The sequence below is a fragment of the Rhinolophus ferrumequinum genome (assembly GCF_004115265.2).
Source record: "Rhinolophus ferrumequinum isolate MPI-CBG mRhiFer1 chromosome 15 unlocalized genomic scaffold, mRhiFer1_v1.p scaffold_54_arrow_ctg1_1, whole genome shotgun sequence".
Classification (NCBI taxonomy): Eukaryota; Metazoa; Chordata; class Mammalia; order Chiroptera; family Rhinolophidae; genus Rhinolophus; species Rhinolophus ferrumequinum.
This window is the reverse complement of record NW_022680357.1, coordinates 3,572,065-3,592,102: the sequence shown is the minus strand read 5'-3', so window position 1 is coordinate 3,592,102 and position 20,038 is coordinate 3,572,065. Positions and strand designations below refer to the sequence as shown.

The following is a 20,038-nucleotide window of genomic DNA, read 5'->3' as shown; positions in this document are numbered from 1 at the left end:
GGGTGGCGGGGCGGGGACGCGAGTCTGGCGCTGATTGGATGGAAAGCGGGGCAGGCGGAGGGCATGGGTTTGGATGCGAGCACTGATTGGTCAGGAGGTGGGGAGGAGGAGCGAAGCGGGCACTGATTGGCCGCGGCACTTGTACAGCTCCCCTCGCGCCGCCGCCTCTGTCATGGTGCTGGGCTACCGGCTGCTCGGCCGCCGGAGTCTAGCCGTGCTGGGAGCCGCCTGCGCTCGCCACGGCCTGGGTAGGTCGGCCGGGGCCGGCCAGGGCTGGGGCAGGGCTGACAGCGGCAGGGGCGGGAGGTCGGGGACGAGCCCGGAGCCTCCAGGTCCGAGGGTCCTGGCCCGCGTCACAGCCGTGTAAAGGCGGTTAGGCCAGCTGCGCTCGCCGCGACGTTCCGCCCGCGGCCCGCAGCCGGGCGTTGGGCGCGGACGAAGCCCGCGGGTGGGCGGGCCCGCGCCGGTGGGGCGGCAGGGAGTCGCCGGCCGCCGCGGCTGACGCTGTTTTTTTTTTTTGTTTTTTTTTTATCGACACAGGATTTTAACTTTCGCTGACCGCGGCGGGCAGGCCGGTTGGGGTCGAGAAAGGCTGCACAGCAGTTGGGTCAGACTTTGACAGGGCTGAAGACAGAGTGGGGTGACTTGTCAGCGGGGGTTGCTGGCGGATTTGTGGTAGGTAAGGAGCCTTGTGTTCCGGGCGCTCGGACCTGCCTACCTGGCGTCAGCCGAGCAGCCCTCGTCCTTCTTGACACTGGGTAGTGAGGGGGTCCCCACATCTTTTCATTTCTCCAGCCCACACAAACCCCGTATTTCTAATGCCCTGGGGGTGACGTGGCTGTGCCTAGAGCCCCATGAAATGCTGGGTAGATTCTCCACAAGGTCAATCACATCTTTTGAGGTGAGCTTTTTGCTGACAAAAGAACCTAAGGCACGTGATTCTAAAGTGACGACAAAGGGCAGAGCCCTGGAGCAATACGTGGGTTCCGGTACGACTGGGTCCCGTGAGCTGTGGGACCCCTGGCCCTCCCTTGCTCGGTTTCCATCCGCACCTCTAACACGAGAGGCATTGAACACACTGGCCTCCAACGGCCTGCTCTTCCAGCTGTCAGATTTGATTCTCACTGAGACACTTGCTTTGTTGACACATTTGGACCTTTATTTTGAAATCTCCTTGATTTCCTGATATCTGGCTGATGTAGCAAGAGGGGCAGTAGGTTAACCCGAGTCTCTGGGAGCTGGTTAGCTGTTCGCTAAATGATCTCAGGGCACAAGGTAGGTAAGATGAAGCAGGCAGTCAGGCCATCCTTGGCCATTTTCAAATCCTACTGACAGCAGTCAAAATGCTGGACGGAGTGGTTGATGTGTCGCCATTACTGAAGAAAGATCCTGATTTTGCCTTTTTTGCTTTTGTTCTTTTTCCCCATGCTAGTTAGGGCCACTTATCAAAGCGTCAGGGCTAAGAGTTTTTGTGTCAGGAGCTGGGCAGATAGCGTAAGTGGGACTGCAGGGAATTGCCAGGATTGTGGCTGCCTCCTTCGAAGGGAGGCCCAGCCCGTTGACACGTCGCAGAAGTACGGGCTCCATTCAAAAGAAGTCAAATAAAACATGTCTCAGGACTTGGTCTAGGCTGTGGGCTGCAGGTGCGTGCCCTCGGGTTACACGAAAAATCACAGTTGCAAACCAGTGAGCTGGGAGCCTTTCTCAGGCAGTGGCGGGCTAGGTGATAGGAATTTTTGGAAAAAGGAAGGTTTCTGGTGGCGATCACACCAGATGGATTCTTTCCTTAGAGATCACAGCATCTTCCCCAGGTCCCCCTGGCTCTTGTAGTACCAACTGTAAATAACGCTCCCTTCACCTGGGCAGTCCTGGTAATGTTCTATGGGAAATACATAAACGGGGCCCCCTTTTGAGGAGGATGCTCCCAGAATCGTGGAGTTCTCTTTTAATCCTTCTTTTCTCCTCCCACCTCCATTCCCACCCCCAATACGCATGCACACTCTGTATAGTTAGGCCTGCTCAGGCTCGGCTAGCACTGGGGCTCAGGGCAGGTGAAACATCACCAACTCGATTATACAAAAATGTTTGTTTTGCTGTGCATGAGGAGAAGGGCCTGTAAAATGCCCAGCTGGTTGTCAAAGGAAAGGGGGGATTGGATATCTTTGTGTGCTCATTAGAACTACAGTTCAGGCAGTTTCCCTGGCCATGGCAGATAAGGTTGAATTCTGCAGTAGACGGTCCCCAGAAATGTGGCCTGTCATCAGTCAGAGGGTGCTACCTGCTTTCTGGATCTCTTTTGGGAGAGGCCCCCATCCCAGCACCTACCCCAGAATTTCATGGCTGTCTTCTGTGACCTTTTGTTGGGCTGTTTTAGTCCCTTTCACGCTAAGACTTAAAGTGCTATTGGGGCCTCCGTGAATTTTTAGATTGAATAATAGGAGTTTCATTGTTGAAAATATTCTGGCACTTGTCCGCTGGGTGGAGGAAGCTTTTGCCCCTCGGCCACTCCTGGCCACCCTGGCAAGTCCTTTGGCTCCGTTGGATGGTGATTCTGTACCCTGCACACCTGAATCTAGAACAATGGTGGCCAACTTTCCATGTCTCAGGCCCTGGTGGTTTTTGTGCCTTATCCAAGTTTCTAGTTCCTGCCATTCGAATGTGAAGATTGTTTTCTTCTCTGGCTGGAGGCCCGAGAAGGGCCGTGAGTAACTGTAGATGACTCAGGCTGTGTTAGCTGGAGAGGCAGCAGTGTGCTGTGGGTGAGAAACAGCCCGACTTGGCACTGTCACTCTGGGTTCCTCTGCGAACAAGCCAGAACTGACCCTAGTCATTATGCAGACAGTGTGAATCACAGCCTTAGGCCAGTACTTCTGTGCTTTTGGAACTCTTGAAAAAGAAAAGAAGGATTATAAATCTGAAAGAGCTGATTTCCATGGAGATGAACACAAATCATTTTCTAGATTCTCCTTAATGATATGGTTAAATAAGGATATTCTCTTCTCTAATCAAGGAGCTTAGAAAACCCTGCAAAGCGAGCCTCACACTGGATGCTCGCTGCATCTCGTCCCGGGATGTCTCATCCCTGGGATGCCCCGACTGCTGGGTCACGTGGCCTCACGTGGACACTGACCAAAGCTTCACTCTGTCTTCAGGTCCAGCGCTGCTGGGAAGCCTTCTCCATCACACAGATTTGAGGAAGAGCTTGACCGTGGAACAGGGCGCCATGAAGGTTGAGTTACTGCCTGCTCTGACTGACAACTACATGTACCTGGTCATTGATGAGGACACCAAGGAGGCCGCCATCGTGGACCCGGTGCAGCCCCAGAAGGTGGGAGGCGTGGCCCCAGCACCAGTTCTTCATCCTCTGATGGGTTTGACCCCTGCGGTGCTTTTGCAACTTGGCTAAAGCTAAGTGGAAATTAATCCATTTAGTTTGTTACCAACGAACTAGTGTCCAGCCACTGTTCTCAGGGCAAAGGACCAGTGAAAGGGGTGGGGGCGACCAGAGGCTTTGGCGTGGACAGAAAAGGGCTTCTGTCTGTAAAGTTCCTGGGCGGAGAAGCAGGAGCTGTCCTTGGTGCTGTCTTCTCTTCCTTGAGGTTTTGTGCCCTTGGCCAGAGGAGCTTGGAGAGGTTGGAGGGGGAGGGGGGCAAGGAGGGGAGGGGGTGCACTGAGCTGCCAAATGGATCAAGAGAGGAAAAGACCACCTTCACCCTGCTCTACTGAAGCTTCGCTGAGTCGTCAGGGTCAGGATTGGTCCCGACCCCTCGTGGTACCCCCTGGGTTCCTCTGGGCACCCCCATCCTGCAGGCTGGCGCGCAGGCAGTGAGAGTGTGACAGTGGTCTTTGTCCTGCCTCCCACGTGGTTGCAGGTTATAGAAACGGTGAAGAAGCACGGCGTGAAGCTGACCACACTGCTTACCACCCACCACCATTGGTAAGTGCTTTGCCGTGGAGGCCGAGCCGAGCTGGTTGGGCCGGATAGCTCCATGCCAGGCACACCCGAGGGTGGTGGGGGAGGCGGGGTTCTCACAGGCTCTCTGGGCCTCCAGCAGCTGGCAGCCTAGGTCACGTCTGCCCCCACAGCTGTGTCCACCATGCAGCTGAGGGTTGGCCTCCAGTGGGATTCTGAGACGGCTTCGGGCTTCCGCCTCTTTGCTGCTGCCCGATTCCCTTAGTCCCCCAGGCCCTGAACCCTTGGCCCCGTGACGGGGTCTGGTAACTTGGGGCCTCTGTGGGAAGATGCTCGCGCTGTGGATCCTTCTGCCGTGGGAGGACCCCCAGCAGCGTCTTTGAAAACGCTGGGGCTTGTGTGATGGGATGTTGGCCTTGACATCAGGGAAGAAAGTAGACTAGACATCAGTTTTTTCAAAAAATCAGCAGCCATATTTGGAGAGGTTGTGTGTGTGTTTTTGACATTTGAAGGCTAAAGGACGAAAAAGCACCTGTGTTTGGGTTTAGGAACTGGAGTTGTTGGTCCAAAGCCCTTCTTTTGGATTTTTGAAATTTTTGAGTGTCAAAACCAAAAAACAATGTTTATTTGGCTTTGAATTTTCTTTCCCAAATCACTGCTCGAGGGCAGCTAGCGCCTTGGCATGAACCTGTGTCTGTGTCACGGCTGTAATTCAGCCCGAGGAGCTCTTCTTCTCGGGCCTCCTCCTCCTGGTAAAAAGTGAGGCTTTTCACCTGGAGTGTTGCATGGATGTTTTGGCCAGATGTTAAATGGTGGCAAGTCTGGGTCGATGTAACTGTCGCTGAGTCTTGGGGTCGTTTAGCCGCTGGGGCATCAGGTGCCGATTCCCGTAGGGACGGGCCGTGGAGCAGCCCTGACCTTGGCCAAGGTTACTTAGTGCAGCCGCTTTCTCTGCTGAAATCTGCCCACACTGAGCCGCCACCCGACTCCTGGGCTTCCACAGGGCTTTGCTTCTCTTTCCCATGCTAAGTAACCCCCATGTCAGACTGCACTTTTTTAGAGGATTTTCTCAGCACCTTGTGTTTGTGATAGAACATAAACCCCCAACCAGGCCCTAAACTGGGCTCCAGAGCGCCCGTGCCTCCCTCCCCCTTATCGGCCGTCAGCATGCTGTCAGGCTGGCCCCGGCCTGAGACAGGCAGCAGGCCCGCCTCCTGTGATCTCCGCCCTGCTGTTTCTGGGCCCAGCAGAAGAGCCCACAGGGGAATGTGTAGTGAGGAGCAGGCATCAGGCATTCTCTGGAGACCCGAAAGCCCTCACCTTGTCCTGGAACGGCCGATCTTCCGGTGTCTCACACTCCCTGCCCTGTCCCTGCTGTGTTCAGGGCCTAGCTGGGCTCGCCCTGGGGTAACTAGCCCCACACGGCCTGGGAATGGAGCTCCTCCTGACCCCTTTTCTAAAGTGCAGCTCAGGCTGTCCCCAGGGAAGCCCTGGCAGCCCCTGGATGAAGGGTCAGAGGTGCCTCAGCTCTGGCCACACGTTAGTCACCTGGGAGGTGATACCAGGCTGGCCTGCCACTGGGCTGACAAATCGCCCTCCGGCGGCTGGGCATTGCCATTTAGAAGACAGCTTCACAATCTGCTCAGGGTGGTGGGTCAGAATCATAGGGGCTTTTAGACCTGCCAGCAGGCCACCCCCAGGTTAACTGCTTGGGGCTGTGGGGGTGGGAGTCGGATCTGATTCAGGTGGCTCTGAGGTGCCCATAGCGTGGGCACCTTTGGCTAGGGAGTATCCAGGTGTCTGTGATTTGGTTCATCAGCTCTCGAAGCTTCTGCAGCCACAGGGCAGGGGCATGGGAATGCCTGACCTGGGAACGGGGTGCCCGAGGCCATTCTTTTCAGTGAAGCTAAATGGCAGACAAGAAGCCAGTTTCCTGTGTTGGAAGATGTGTTTCTACTTCTGAGAAACATCACTGGGCAAATAAAAATTCCATTTGGCCAGGGTTTACAAGCAAGCAGACCCCCTTCACAGGAGCGGTAGCCCCAGCTCTCCTTTTCTACTTCCAGGGACCACGCTGGCGGGAATGAGAAGCTCGTTAAGCTGGAGCCTGGGCTGAAAGTATACGGGGGCGATGACCGGATTGGGGCCCTGACTCACAAGGTCACACACCTGTCCACTCTGCAGGTGAGGAGGGAGCCCAGGGAAGGGACTCCAGGCCCTAGAGCACAGTGTGGGGCGGGGGCACGGTGGGAACGCTGCCTCCCCCTCCTGGCTGTCCCCTCCGTTACCCCAGGGGCCCAGAGGGACACGTCAGGGCTTGGGCTCTGGAGACAGCCTGACCTGCAAATGGATAGAGGGCCTCTTGGGGTCCCTGGGCCTGGACGGTCCCCTCTGTTGAGAGCATCTCAATCAAATCAGTGTGCAAATGGTGACTAGATCAGGGGGAAGCACCGAGGGTACAGCGTAGAGACAGCCGGACTCCACATGGAATCGCCTTCTCATGTCGATGCGAAAGTTCCTGGACGTGATGATGAGACTGAGGGCATGCAGGAGGGTGACCTCTTCTTGGGGTGTGTAACTGGAGGATCGAGGGGCAATCTGTCAGGATGTGTGCGACTTAAAATGCATGAGTGGGGCAAGCACATGCCGCGGACGTGCAAACGGTCAGCATTTGGTGACTCCGGTAAAGGTTCATCTTTATTTCCAATTTTTTTGTAGGTTTGCACATTTTTGAAGTGAAGAAGTGGGGGGAGGAGTGGAGACAGAAGGAAAACAGAAAAAAAGGCTAAACACCTACGAAGGAAAACCACCTTTTCTAGCAAGATTCCTGGTTCAGATTTGGTCTGATTTCGAGGGAAAAATACAAAATAAGCCCCTTTAGTTTTGCACACCAGCAAATACCAGGTTCCGGGGCGGTCGCTGTTCCTGGGGACACACGCACGGGCTGCGTCCCACGCGTGCCAGCAAGATCCACGTGCTGCTGCGGGCCAGGCATGGGGTCTGAGGCGAGATTGTGAGCCCTCGGAGCACATGCCGTTGCGTGCTTTGTCACAGGTGGGGTCTCTCAACGTCAAGTGCCTGTCTACTCCGTGCCACACTTCTGGACACATCTGCTACTTTGTGACCAAGCCCGGCAGTTCTGAGCCCCCTGCTGTGTTCACAGGTGAGGGTTCAGGGGTTTGTGCTGGGGGTTGGGCGTTCTTTGCAAAGATCCTGGTGGCGTGGGGGTGTCTTTGGAAACCTCTGGGTGGAGAAGCGGAGCATTTCTTGCTGAGACCACACAGGGCTGTGTGAGGAGGTCCACAGCCCTCAGGGCAGAGCCTGGGGCTCAGCTTCAAACACATGGAGGTGCAGGCAGGCCCGGTGGACGTGGTGGGAGCGACCCTCCTGGCGGGGCTGTCCATACGCTCCTCTCTGTCCCCAGTCAGACTGTCAGGTGCCCTGGGGACAAGCCTTTCCTTGGGAGACTGCCTGGTGGGGATGCAGCCCCAGTCCCTCCACCTCCAGCAGCTGACGGGTGGGCAGGGCAGTGAGCTTCAGACCCATCTCGTGTGGGCCTAACTCACGTTGCCCAAACCCTCCATGGGCTGTAAGCTGAGCTGGATGCGGCCAAGTCAGAAGCCAGCCCACGGTCAGGGTGTCCTACACAAAGCCACTCTGCATGGCAGCCCCGATGAGCTCAGACGGTGGTGGGTGAGTTCAGGTCGGGGCTGCAGCTGTGACGGTGACTGAGGTTGGGAAGAACCACCTCGCACGGGGCTGTGTGGACAGCACTCAGTCACAGCAAGCTGGCCTTTCCAGCCATCGGAGGTATTTGTCCTCTTCTGAGAGAAAATGAAAGGATGCTGATGCTGGTTGGGGAACCACGGGGCGGTGAAGTGGAACCGCCCTGTGGTGACCGGGCGGTCAGGGTGGCATGAGGCAGTGGCCCGAACGAGTGGGAGCGACCGAGTGACACAGCCCCAGCACAGAGCAAGCCTGTTGGCTCTGCCTGGGCCCAGCTGCCCCCTAACTTGTTTAGTGAACGTAAACAGTTGTGAAGCTCTAAGTGTTCCAGAAATTTTAGTTACCATCTGATACGGCAACTGCAGTGGAAGTCGGTTTAAAAATATGCTGGCGGAGTGCAATGTGGGCTCCTAGAGTGGATCCTGCCATGGAAAAAAGGGTGCTAATGGGAGATGTGCCCTGACTCTGGGGTGGAGTTTAGTTAACAGCAATGTGGGGACGCAGGCTCGTGGTTGCGATAAACGTACGTGGTGACGTAAGACGTTAACACGAAGGGAGATGCCCGCTGAGTGGGAGGGGCCTGTGGCCAATCTCTGCGGCTTGTCTAGAAATCCAAAATGACCCCCAAAGCTAAGCTGACTTTAAAATATCCAGCTGTGTCCGACCGTGGTACAGAATAGGTAAACTGGTCCACATGCCACGTGTGCATTGGGCTGAAGTGGTTTTGCCTGCGTGTGCAGTGAGAGCAGAGTCTGCCCCCTGCGCCCCGGCCCCCAGCGGGGTGGGCCTGAGGGGAGAGGAGTGTGGAAGCGGTACCTGGCCTGGGAAAGCCTCAGTACCTCGCCCTCCTCTGTTTACTGTGCCATGTAAATGCCCAGACATCGGTCTGCCCATCTGTCAGGTGGGAGGGCAGTGCCTGCCTGTCAGGATTGTCAGGACCTGGGGGAGTGGGCGGTTCCCTGCGATGATCCCCCGAGCCCGGTGGGCTTCCTGGAGACGACGCCCTTAGAAGCCACCATGTCCCACTTTGGAAGGTGTGGAGGGCTGCCTGTTACAAACACAGACCTGAAGCATGTCCTACACAAGGTGTTGCTGTTGTCTGTGTGACAGTGGCTGGCAGGGGAGTGCATTGTTTTATTGGTGACTTTTATCATAAATATGTGAGAATCGTAATGTGTCCACAGTGGGGGAGCTGGGGCATCCACGGTGAGGACTAATGGGGCAGGAAGCAGCGGGCTTGTGTGGGTAGCTGAGGAAGCCGCAGTGTCCAGAGGCGGGAGATTGGGGGCCCCGGGCCTCGAGCCTCCGTCTGAGTGATCCAGGGCCATGCTCCCGTCCCCTAAGGATGTAATGGAAGGAGGTGACAGTCCAGAGAAGAGTGTGGCTTTGGCTGTGGGAAGTGGTGGGCAGGACTAGGCACTGATGGCCCAGGGGAGGAGGGGAAGGTGGTCTGGGGGGACAGGCCTGGCCGTGGGAGCAGGGTCTACGATGTCAGCTGGTGGGACATCTGCATTTGAAAGGTCAGGGCCTGGGACCGCAGATTTGGGAGCCCAGCTTATGGCAGTGAGCGTCAAGGTCACAGGAACAGCTCAGGTGGCTGGGAAAGGAGGCTGCAGTAGATGCTAGATCCATGGCCGGCTCTGCAAGGGCTAGGACTGGAGGGGTGGCCTGCTGTGGAGGTAGGATACCCCCACGTGCTCTCCGCTGCTGATGGTGGAAGGTGAGAAGGAGACAGTGAGAGGCCGGGATGCGGGAGATCGGTGGTCCTGGCTGCCAGGGCGGGATGTGGGGGCCACCGGGTCTCTTAGTGTCCCCGCTGCTGTGATGCTGTCTGTGAGGACCTGGCTCCCTGGCCTGGTGGCAGGAGGCCCCTGAAGTCCGCAGGTGTGGGAATAGCAGGTGCTGCTTGTCCCTGGAAGGGATCCCTGTGCCTGCACGGCCTGTCCTTCTCTGGGTGTTCTGGGCCACTTGCCGGTCCCCAGACTCGAGGTGCAGGGCCCCTGACCTGCGCGTTGAGGCTCTTGTTCCAAGGAGCAGCCTCGATTTCTGCCACATAGGCCAGGGCCACCCTGGGAAGAGGCCTAGCCAGTGCTGATGGAAAAGGAATGTCATCAATGTCATGGGGTCCCAGGCCCCCCCACTGCAGGGGCCTGGAGAACAAATGCCCATGGGCATTTGCTGGGCATGGAGCCCGTTCTCAGGGAAGGTACCGGGGTTGGGAAATAGCCACGCACAGACACCTGGTGGGCATCAGGCAGACGGACGCTGTCTAAAGGGTGGAGGCAGGAAGGAGTAAGTCTGCCTGTGGCAGGTCTGTGTCTCAAGGGTCCTCATGGGCTGGGGTCCCACTGAGGGGCACCTGGAGGGCCCAGGTGGCGCTGGTGAGATGGCGGGGCGGTTACAGGGTGGTGCTGGCTGCCTGAGATGAGGGAAGATGCAGGGCGGCTGGGCCGGGGAGGGGGCTGCCGGGCGCGTGGGGATCTCAGTGCTACAGCTGACAGGACTGGGCAGTGACGGGAGGAGTCAGGGTGACCCTCCGGTTTGGGTTTGAGCTGCTGTTTGGGGGCCCGGGGTGCAGTGAGTGAGACTTGAGCGAAAAGGTTTGGGGCAGGTGGGAGGCGGCGGGTCATCTTTGCGGCTCTGTTGGGTTTGGGGCTTTGAGGGTGTGGGGGGAGGTCAGGTGTAAGGCTGGGCCCGTGAGCAGAGCCCGCGCTGTGGGTGCAGCCCATGGGGGTGGGTGGTCAGCACCAGCCAGGAGCGGCCCGCCAGCCCCTCCAGGGGGTATGTCCTGCTGGCAGCCCCACTGTTCCATGGCTGGCCTCTTGTCTTCCAGGGGACACCTTATTTGTGGCTGGCTGTGGGAAGTTCTATGAAGGGACTGCGGACGAGATGTACAAAGCCCTGCTCGAGGTCCTGGGCCGGCTCCCTCCTGACACAGTAGGTGGCGCCCCCCTCGGGGGTGTGAGGACACAGCCTGCTCTCCCACTCTGTCCCCTCACCCCTGTCCCGACCCCCTACTGTGGCTGCCCTGTGTATGGGGAAGTGAGAGGGCATTTTCTCTGGAACTGTGAGCTTTCTCTTAATGTACTTTTTATTATTGTCTCACATACACGTAAGAAACATCTTGTCCTAAGGGACGTCGCCCTGGGTGTCACTGGCCCAGCCCAGAGCCCTTCAGGCCCATCTCTGAGGGATTTGAGGGGGGAATTAACGAATCTCTTCGGGGCTCATGGATGTGGCCTTTTCCTCAGAGAGTGTACTGTGGCCATGAATATACCATCAACAACCTCAAGTTCGCCCGCCAGGTGGAGCCCAGCAACACCGCCATTCAGGAGAAACTGGCCTGGGCCAAGGTGAGTGGGCTGGGCCTCGGGGCACGTCCATGAAGGGACTCCCTGGGAATACGGAGGCCAGGTCGCGGGCACTGATGGCGCCATCTCCTGCGTGGGCAGCAAGTGCTCCTCGGGGCCGTGAACAAGTCAGGGCTTACACCTGCCCCACTTTGCGCAGGAATCCAGGTGGCCTGTCAGATTCTTTCTGACTCAGTGGGTCTGGGCTGGGCCTGGGAGTCTGCGTTTCCCACAAGCGCCCAGGCAGCCTGGGCAGCAGGTGGGACCCTGTGGCAGCCATTCGCCCTGGAGGCTGCTTGTCTGAAAGGCCTTTAGTTCTACGATGGCCCCAAACTTGCTCCGCAGCCCGGCCCAGGGGTTGGCTTACTGTCCTGAAGGTTCTTCTGTGGGGGATTAGGAACCAGCTGCGGATGCCCTGGGTAGGCGGGGAGCTTCTCCTGGACTCCAGGTGTCTGTCTTCTCCCTTCAGTCACTGAGAAATGGTGTCAGGAAGAAACATACACACTTGGGCAGCCTCAGGGGCTGGGCCCCCTTCTGCTGAGCTCAGAGAGTAAAGCTACCTTGCAGAGTTTTGGTTTTTTAAATTAATCACCTGGTTTTGTTGAGTATCTTTATCAATTTGGGGTGGGGAGGGGGTGGGCTTATAAGATAGTACCTGTAAAAATTCAGTACCTGTAAAAATCCTTAATCAGTGGATAAATAGTACCCCACTTTTTTATTCTGTGCATATATGACTACTTAATATAAAAAGCTCATTCTGTATATATACTACACGTACTGCTTTGTGGCTTCCTTTTCACTTCATACCTGGTCTTAGCGCTCTTTCCATAGCAATTCGTACATATTGAACTCATTCTTTTCATGGTTAGCTGCTTTTTAAAAACTAAACTTTATTGAGGACAATTTACATACAATTCAAAGGTTCCCGCATGAGCAGTGTACAGGTCACCGAATGTTGACAATGTCTGCACGTTTGTAACCCCCAACACAATCACGATACAAAACGTTTCCACTACTCAATCTGGGTTCTTGTACTCCTTCTGTGCAGTGTCCCCCACTACTGGTCTGTTTTCTGTCACTACAGATTACTGTTTTCTAGATTTTCATATAACATTGCTCTGATGCGTCTGGCTCCTTTGTTCAGCATGGTTTTGAGATTCATTCATGTTTCATTTCTGAGTAGTATCTCGTATGGATATCCTAAAATTTGTTTATCCATTCATCTGTGGATGAACACTTGGGTTGTTTCTGGTTTTCCATTTTTATAAGTAAAATTGCTATGATCGTTTGTGTGGACACATGTTTTCACTGCTTGTGGGAACATAACTAAGAGTGGAATTGCTGGGTTGTATGGTAAGTGTCTGTTTAACTTTTAAGAAACTACTAAACTGTTTTCCAGTTGGTTGTACCATTTTGCATCCCACTAGCAATGCAAGCCTAGTCATTCCATGTATTCACAAACACTTGGTATTGTTGATCCTTTCAATTTTAGCCATTCTAATAGGTGTGTAGTGGTATTTCGTTGTGGTTTTTAAATTTACGTTTCTCTGATGGCTAATGAAATTGAGCGTCTTTTCACGCGCTTATTGATGTTTATATGTCTTTTGTGAAGTGTATGTTCAAGTCTTTTGTCCATTTCAAAAATTGGGTTGTTTTCTTACTGAGTTGTAAGAATTTCTTATATATTCTAGAAACAAGTCTTTGTCAGATACTGATCTCAAATATTTTCTCCCAGTTTGTGGCTTGCCTTTTTGTTTTCTTAACAGTGTCTTTCAAAGAAAAAAAGTTTACACTTTTGGTGAAGTTCAGTTTATTAATTTTTTCTTTGATGCTTTTTGTGCCCTATCTCAGAAATTTGCAGCACCCCTGTATCACAAAGACTTTCTCCTGTTTTCTCCTAGAAGTTGTATATAGTTTTAGCTTTTATGTTCATATAAATTTATATTTAGGTCAGTGATCCATTTTAAGTTAATGTTTGTGTATGGTGTAAGGTAAGGGTAGAAGTTTACCTTTTTACATATTGACATCCAGGTGTTCAGCCCTACAGAGGTGTCAAAAAATGTATACACATTTTAAGAAAGGAAAAACTATTAAAATTGTAATACTCAATATATACTAATAACAAAAGATGAATACAAGTCACGTTTGACTTCTGCAATGACAAGAGGTGCTCAAAGTGGTTCCCATCAGCGTCCAGACACTTCTGATTGATTACAACAAACTACTGCTTGAGCAACGTTGACCAAAGGGCCCACTTGTATACATTTTTTGGCACCCCCCGGTATTTGTTGAACAGACTCCTTTCCTCAGTGGATTACTTTGGTATGTTTGCTGAATAAAATGGACCCTGTAGGCATGAATCTACTTCTGGACTCTGTTCTGTTCCATTGATCTGTATGATTTATCCTTACATCAGTAATACTGTCTTGATTACTGTGGCTTGAGTAAGGCTGAGAATCAGATAGTATAAATCCTCTAACTTCATTCTTTTTAAAAGTTGGTTCTGGATCTTCTAAGCCTTTTGCATTTTCATATAGATTTTAGGATCATCTTATTAGTTTCTACAAAAAAAGTCAGCTTGGCTTTTGATTGGGACTGTTGTAACAAAAGATTTGGAGAAAATTGAGATCTTAAATTATTGTAAATTTTCCATGAACATGATGTAACTTTCCATTTATTGAAGTCTTTAGTTTTTCTGAGCAATATTTGGTAATTTTCAGTGTTAAAGATCTGGCGCAGATTGTTAACCATATCCCTAAGTACTTCATGTTTTTGGATTTTATTGTAAATTATTATTTGTTGATAGTCTTTAGATAAAGAATTGATTTTTGTATTTTGACCTCATATTCTTGTGACCTCGTTAAGCTCATTCTAGCATCTTTTCCATAGATTCTTTAACACACAATCATTATACCAACTAATAGAGACAGTTTTATTTCTTCCTTTCCAAATTACATGTCTTTTGTGTATTTTTCCTACATTATTGCACTGGCTAAGATCTTCAGTACAATATTAAATAGAAGTGGTGAGAGTGGACATTTTTGGCTTGTTCCCAGTCTTAAGGGGAAAGCATTCGGTCTTTCGCCATTAAGTACGGTATTAGCTGTGGGTTTTTCATAAATCCTCTTTATCAGGTTCATGAAGTTCACTTATATTCCTGAGAGTTTTTCTGAGAGTTTTTATCATGAGTTGGTGTTGACTTTTTCAAATGATTTTTCTTCATCTATTATATAATCATTCTTCCCCCTTCTTTTACTCTGTTCATATGGTGGAATATATCAATTGGTTTCAAATGTAAAAGCAACTTTGCTTTCTGGATGAACCTTCGTCATGGTGTATTACCCTTTTCATATGTTGCTAGAGTCTATTTTTGTGTCTGTGTTCATAAGGGATGTCGGTCTGTAGTTTTATTTTCTTACAATGTCTTTGGTCTTAATAGAAGGGCAATGTTGGCCTCATAAAATGAGTTGGAAAATGTTTTCTCATTCTAGTTTCTGAGTTTTCTGTGATTATTATTTCTTCCTTTAATGTTAGCATTCACCAATGAAGCTATGTGGACATTGAAATCTTTTTGTGGAAAGATTTTTTTGTTGTGAATTAAATTGTGTAGGGCTAGTAGAGTTTTTTATCTTCTTGAACCAGTTTTGTTAGTGAGTTATGTTTTTCAAGGAATTTAAGCATTTCATCAAGCTTTTCAAATTTAATTGACAGTTTCCATACTGTTCCCTTTTTAATATCAACTTTGTTGAGGTAGAGTTAACATGTAATAAACTGCATCAGTTTTAAAGTGAACAACTGAGTGAAGTTTGACAGATGCATATAGACCAGTGAAATGACCACCACTCCAGGAAGACACAGGACCTTTCCATTAACCCCAGATCTTCTTCATGCCTTGTTTTTCTCTGCCCTGGCTCCAGAGGACCACTGATGTATTGTGTGCCACTAGAGCTTAGTTTGCATTGTTTAGAATTATCTATATATGGAACTATCCAGTATGTACTCTTGTATCTTTTTTTTTCACTCAGAATGATTTTGAGATTCATTCATGTTACTGCATGTATCAGTAATTCATTCCTTTCTATTGCTAAATAGTATTTTATTGTTTGGATATACCACATTTTGTTTATCCATTCATCTGTCAAGACATTTGTGTCGCTTCCACCTATTGGCTGTTGTGAATAAAGCTGCTATGAACATTTGTGTACAAGTCTTTGTGTGACATATGTTTTAATTTCTTTTGAGTAAATACCTAGGAGCAGAACGGCTGGGTTATATTAGGTGTCTGTTTGACTTGTAAAGAAACTGTCAAACTATTTTCCTAAGTGTTTGTATTATTTTATATTCCTACCAGTAAAGTATGACAGTTCCAGCTGTTCCAATCCTCACCAACACGTGGCATTGTCACTCTTTTTAATTTTAATCATTTTAATCGGTCTATAGTGGTGTTTCATTTAAATTTAATTTGCATTTATCCAGTGCCCACTAACGCTGGATATCTTTTTATATGCTTAGTGGCCTCTTTGTGAAATGTTTGTTCAAATCTTTTTGCCCGTTTAAAACATTGGATTGTCTTATTGAATAATAAGAGGATGTTTTAAAAAAGTATATTCTGGATATAAGTCCTTTGTCAGATATATGTATGGTGAATAGTTTTTCCCATTCTGTGGCTTGCCTTTTATTTTCTCAACAATGTCTTTTGAAGAGCAATTTTTTTTAGATTTATTTGTTTTTTAAGTTTAATTTTTTTATATTGTTTCAGGTGTACAAAACAACATAATGATTAGACATTTATACCCCCTTAAGTCTACTACCCCTCTGACATCGTATACAGTTGTTACAGTACCACTGACTATATTCCCCATGGTGTACTTTACATCCCGTGACTATATATAAAATTATAGTTGATGTTCAATATTATTCTACTTCAGCTTCAGGTGTGCAGTGCAGTGGTCAGGCATCTACACAGTCTATGAAGTGATCCCCCTGATAAGTCCAGTACCCATCTGGCATCCTATATAATCTTTACAACATTATTGATTATATTTCCCATGCTGTATTTGAAGAGCATTTTTAATTTTGATGAAGTCCAGCATGTTAATTTTCTTTTATGGTTCATACTCTTTGTCTCCTAAGAAATCTTTGCTTTTCCCAAGATCAAAAATTTTCTCCTCTGTTTTCTTTTGGAAGTTTTATAGTTTTAGCTTTTACTTTTAGATCAATATAATCCCCTCCCCACCAATATCTGTTGGCTCTGTAGTGATATCCCCTTGTCCATTTCTGACATTGGCAATTTGTGTTCTTTTTCTTCATTACTAATCAATTTTGTTGATTTTTTATAAAAAGAACAACTTTTGCCTTAATTTTCCTTGGTTTTTTTTTCCATTGCACTGATTTCTGCTCTTTTTAAACTCCTGCTTCTGTAGGAAAATCACTACTTGTTAACACTCACTTTAATAGATAATCCAAAAGGTTATGACAGCTTACACTTCCCCAACTATACATGTAAGGACCTGTTTTAAAATTATCCTTAGAAGCGTTGGTTTCTTCCCTCATAGGAGGTGGAAGAAGATTTCTTAGGAGAGTACTGGAGGAAGCACGGGGAATAGTATAAAACAGTCTAAGCTTGTTTTCACCAGAAGGTAAAGAATAGAGATTAGCCATAAACCTTCATCTTGACCTCCTGCCAGATCTCTGCTCGACACACCTCCCACAGTTAAGCATTAAACTTCTTGATGCCAGTCCTCACAGTGTGTGGGGAGCATGGGATCTGGACCCTCAGGTCTGAGGGACCCCGATGGTCAGGAAGCCAGGGCGTGGGTACCAACAGCTACTGTCCAAGCTTTGGACTTGTGAGTTTCCAGGTTAGCCCGGCAGAAGGGCAGGGGTTTGGAGGAGGGTGGAGACCCCTAGCTGTTAACTCTGACCTTCTCTCTGTAGAGTTTCCATAGGAGCTAACGGGGCCACATGGCCCCGTTTGCATCTGCTGTGTCTCCCCTGGTCAGTGTTGATGAGGAGTCGGACTGTAAGACTGTCCTGAGGTGATGAGCTGCCCGCTGAGGGCTCTTCCTGGGTGCTTCTCCCTTGGGAGCCCTTGTACACCCGTGATGAGCACGCAGCACCCTCTAAGGGGGCTGTATCTGAGGGGAAGGACCCTGGGCATCTGTCTTGTCACTGTTCCCAGCAATGAGCTGTGCACGACCCATGAGCTGTCTTGGGAGTGGGGCCGTGGGGGCTTCCTTCTTTCCTGTTTTCTGCATTTTTGCTCGTTATTACTTCTGTAATGTAAAACAGAAACTTCCTACTAATGAAATAAAAGCTCTGTGGCCCCCTCCACCTCCAAGACGGCAAGGGAGGGAGGACAGGCTGTGCGTGACAGGTGCCACTCACTCTCCAGTCTCCTCTCCCTGAGCAGGAAGGGCCTGTCCTCCCGCCGACCTCACTGCTCGCTTTGCCTTCTCAGTCAGACCCTGTTTTGAAACATTATCCTTAGAAGTTTCTGTAGTAAAGTGCCATGTTTCTTCTGCAGGAGAAGTACAACAGTGGGGAGCCCACAGTGCCGTCCACCATTGCAGAGGAGTTCACTTACAACCCGTTCATGAGAGTGAGGTGAGCGGCTGAGCAGGCGGGTGCAGGCGGGGCCCACGGTCCTCGGGCGTCTTCGCCTGGGCTTCACTCAAGCGCTGTTTTCCACTCACCGAAACGCCGTCTGAAGACCCCAAATGGAGGCGACTGCCCTGAAATCTAGGTTACGTGTAGCCGCAGAATCAGATGCCTTTTCTTAAAGGCGAGGGGGAACACTTTCCTTCATGCCCTGGCAGGGGCACGAGATCCCTTCTGACCCGAGTCAGGATCCAGGGGCAGGCGACTTTCCTTCCCTGGAGGCCCAGGAGGGGTGGTGGGCCGGCCCGGCGGGCGGGCAGGCGGGCGAGGCGTGGGGTCTGCAGCCTGGCGCTTGGCTTCTGCAGGGAGAAGACCGTGCAGCAGCATGCGGGGGAGACGGACCCGGTCACCACCATGAGGGCCATCCGCAAAGAGAAGGACAATTTCAAGGTGCCCCGGGACTGAGGTGGCTGCGGGGCCTGGAGCCCCCATGGCAGCTGCCTTCCAGCGCATTTGGGTGTTCAGATGTGTTAGGTAAACTTCCTGCTGGGAGTGCAGGGAAACTCAGTCTTGGTTTAATTTTAAATTAATTTCAGAGCCCTTTGATTGTATTATCAAATGTTTTAATGCATATTTATAAGAGAAGAATTTAGAAAGTGTTTATCCCTGGAAGTTCTGCTTGTAGACTGTGTGTTATCTCTGGCTATTTTTTTTGTGGGGCCCCCCATGACACCCCGACAAGAGCTACTCCTGTTCCCCCTGCCCAGACCGGCAGTCCCATGGTCACCAGCACAGGACCCCTGGGATGAGGTGCCCTCCCCTCCTTTTCCTGGCACCACAAGGAGGTATCTGGCATTGCGCCCGTTTCTTCCTCAGTCTCCCTTCCCCAGCTCCTCTAGAGGAAGTCGTCCTCTCACAGATCCTGGGTCAGCATCTTCACAAAGTCGTTTCTGTGTTGATGTGCCCAGGAGCCCCTGCCTGGCTGCGGCACTGACGCAGGAGGCCAGAGGCTGGGGCCAGGCCTGGGGCTCGGGCTGGGAGCCTCTGCCACCTGGTGCGGTGGGGGTCCCAGCTCCACACACCCTGCTCCTGCAAAGGCTGGCCCACCCCGGGGACATTCCCAGGGAGCAGTGTGGGCAAAAGAGCTGACAGGAGCGACGCCAGGCTGGCATCTGTGGTGGAGAGTCGCCAGGTGCCCACCTCACTGGGAGACACGTTATCGGCACCTTGCAGCCTTGGTGCAGGTCTGATCCACTCAGGCTTGGGCAGAGAGAGGTCTCCACATCCTTCCTCCCAGCGGCCTGTGGAGAGGCCGGAGGCTGAGCTCTCCACATGGGGGTCCCGCTCTGCCTCCGTTCCCTCTGCCTTTGCCTGAAAACTCCAAGCACGGCCTTAGCCGCAGTGTCCGGCGAGTCCTGGGCTCTGGGTGCACCGGATGGATGGATGCTGATGTGCCACGGCCTGTCCCAGGCAGAACGAGCAGGCGTCTAAGCAGGAGGAACCGGGAGAGGCAGCCACGGGTGTCCTGACGGCACCCAGGTCCTTGAGGTGGGAGGAAGGAGCGAAGGGACTAGGGGTGTGTGGCCCAGACCCAGGGGACAGTTGGGGGTAGGAAGAAGGGACGTTTGTTCCCAATTAATTAGTTTCTGGATCTGGAAGATTTCCTGTGTTCAACGTTTCCGTTTGGCTTTGATCTGTGACGAAAGAACAGCACCGGGCACAGGTGCTGAGCTGGTCCCTGTGGCCTCTGGTCCCTGCGGCCTTGGGTCCCTGCGGCCTCGGGTCCCTGCGGCCTCGGGTCCCTGCAGCCTCTGGCCTGTCGTGCTGTGTGACAATATTTATGCAGACTGTGTGCTGCCGCTACTGATGTGGACCTGTGGGCGCGGTGCCCTCTCCTCCAGGCGCCTCAGGTGTTGTTGGCAGCCCCTCCCCAGGGATGGTGGGGTCACTGCTAAATCCCACCCCTCCTCCCCCCCCCACCCCCCCGCAGGAGAGGCGTCTTCCGTGGCCGCAGGAAGGCTGCGCTCAGAAGTGTTTCTCATTGAATCAGCTGCCAACAGGGCCCCTTCCATCAGCGTCTGCCTTGACCCCCTCTCTCTCCTGTTTCCTGTGTTCCCCATTGCATGTTTAAATGTCTAAGAGTAGAAACATTTATAAAAGCTAAGGAACCTAAGGAAAATGTCCCCCACCACCCAGCTGCCCGGGCCATTCCTCCTCCTCGTCCTCTGGGAGAGCTGAGCCATAAGAAGTGGGTGCCTTCACCTTGGCCTGATGGGATCCTGGGCCCCCTCGTGGTCTGGCTGTGTGGACTCTAATTGTTAGTGAAGAAAGACCCCCTCCATCCGCCGGGCTGGGGTTTATATGTGTTTCTTGTTTCCATGGAAAATTTCTCGGTGTGGGGAACTTCTGCAAAGTACAAGAATTACAGGGGCATGTTTCTCTTTAACGC

At 51.6% G+C, this 20,038-nt stretch overlaps 1 protein-coding gene across 4 annotated transcripts; it reads left to right on the top strand.

The window, feature by feature from the left end:
* The first annotated feature begins 94 nt into the window (after positions 1–94).
* On the top strand, positions 95–18,252 carry HAGH (hydroxyacylglutathione hydrolase). 4 transcript variants are annotated; one of them, XM_033101180.1, is made up of 10 exons: positions 112–248; positions 541–675; positions 3,153–3,328; positions 3,873–3,937; positions 5,980–6,097; positions 6,968–7,076; positions 10,473–10,576; positions 10,891–10,992; positions 17,516–17,595; positions 17,955–18,252. In XM_033101180.1, the coding sequence occupies exons 3-10, from the start codon at positions 3,224–3,226 to the stop codon at positions 18,052–18,054; spliced, it is 783 nt and encodes a 260-aa protein (XP_032957071.1). In that variant the 5' UTR covers positions 112–248; positions 541–675; positions 3,153–3,223; the 3' UTR covers positions 18,055–18,252. The 4 variants fall into 4 exon arrangements, with proteins under 4 accessions (XP_032957069.1, XP_032957072.1, XP_032957071.1 ...); XM_033101179.1 differs by having other exon boundaries at positions 541–679; XM_033101178.1 differs by lacking the exon at positions 541–675 and having other exon boundaries at positions 95–248.
* Positions 18,253–20,038: the final 1,786 nt, after the last annotated feature.

What these genes read in the sequence shown, in the direction of transcription:
- HAGH (XM_033101178.1), top strand. Translation starts at nt 173, where the DNA reads ATGGTGCTGGGCTACCGGCTGCTCGGCCGCCGGAGTCTAGCCGTGCTG. An exon ending in CTTACCACCCACCACCATTG is followed by an intron (nt 3,938 to 5,979) that starts GTAAGTGCTTTG and finishes TTCTACTTCCAG; the next exon opens with GGACCACGCTGGCGGGAATG. An exon ending in AACCCGTTCATGAGAGTGAG is followed by an intron (nt 17,596 to 17,954) that starts GTGAGCGGCTGA and finishes TGGCTTCTGCAG; the next exon opens with GGAGAAGACCGTGCAGCAGC.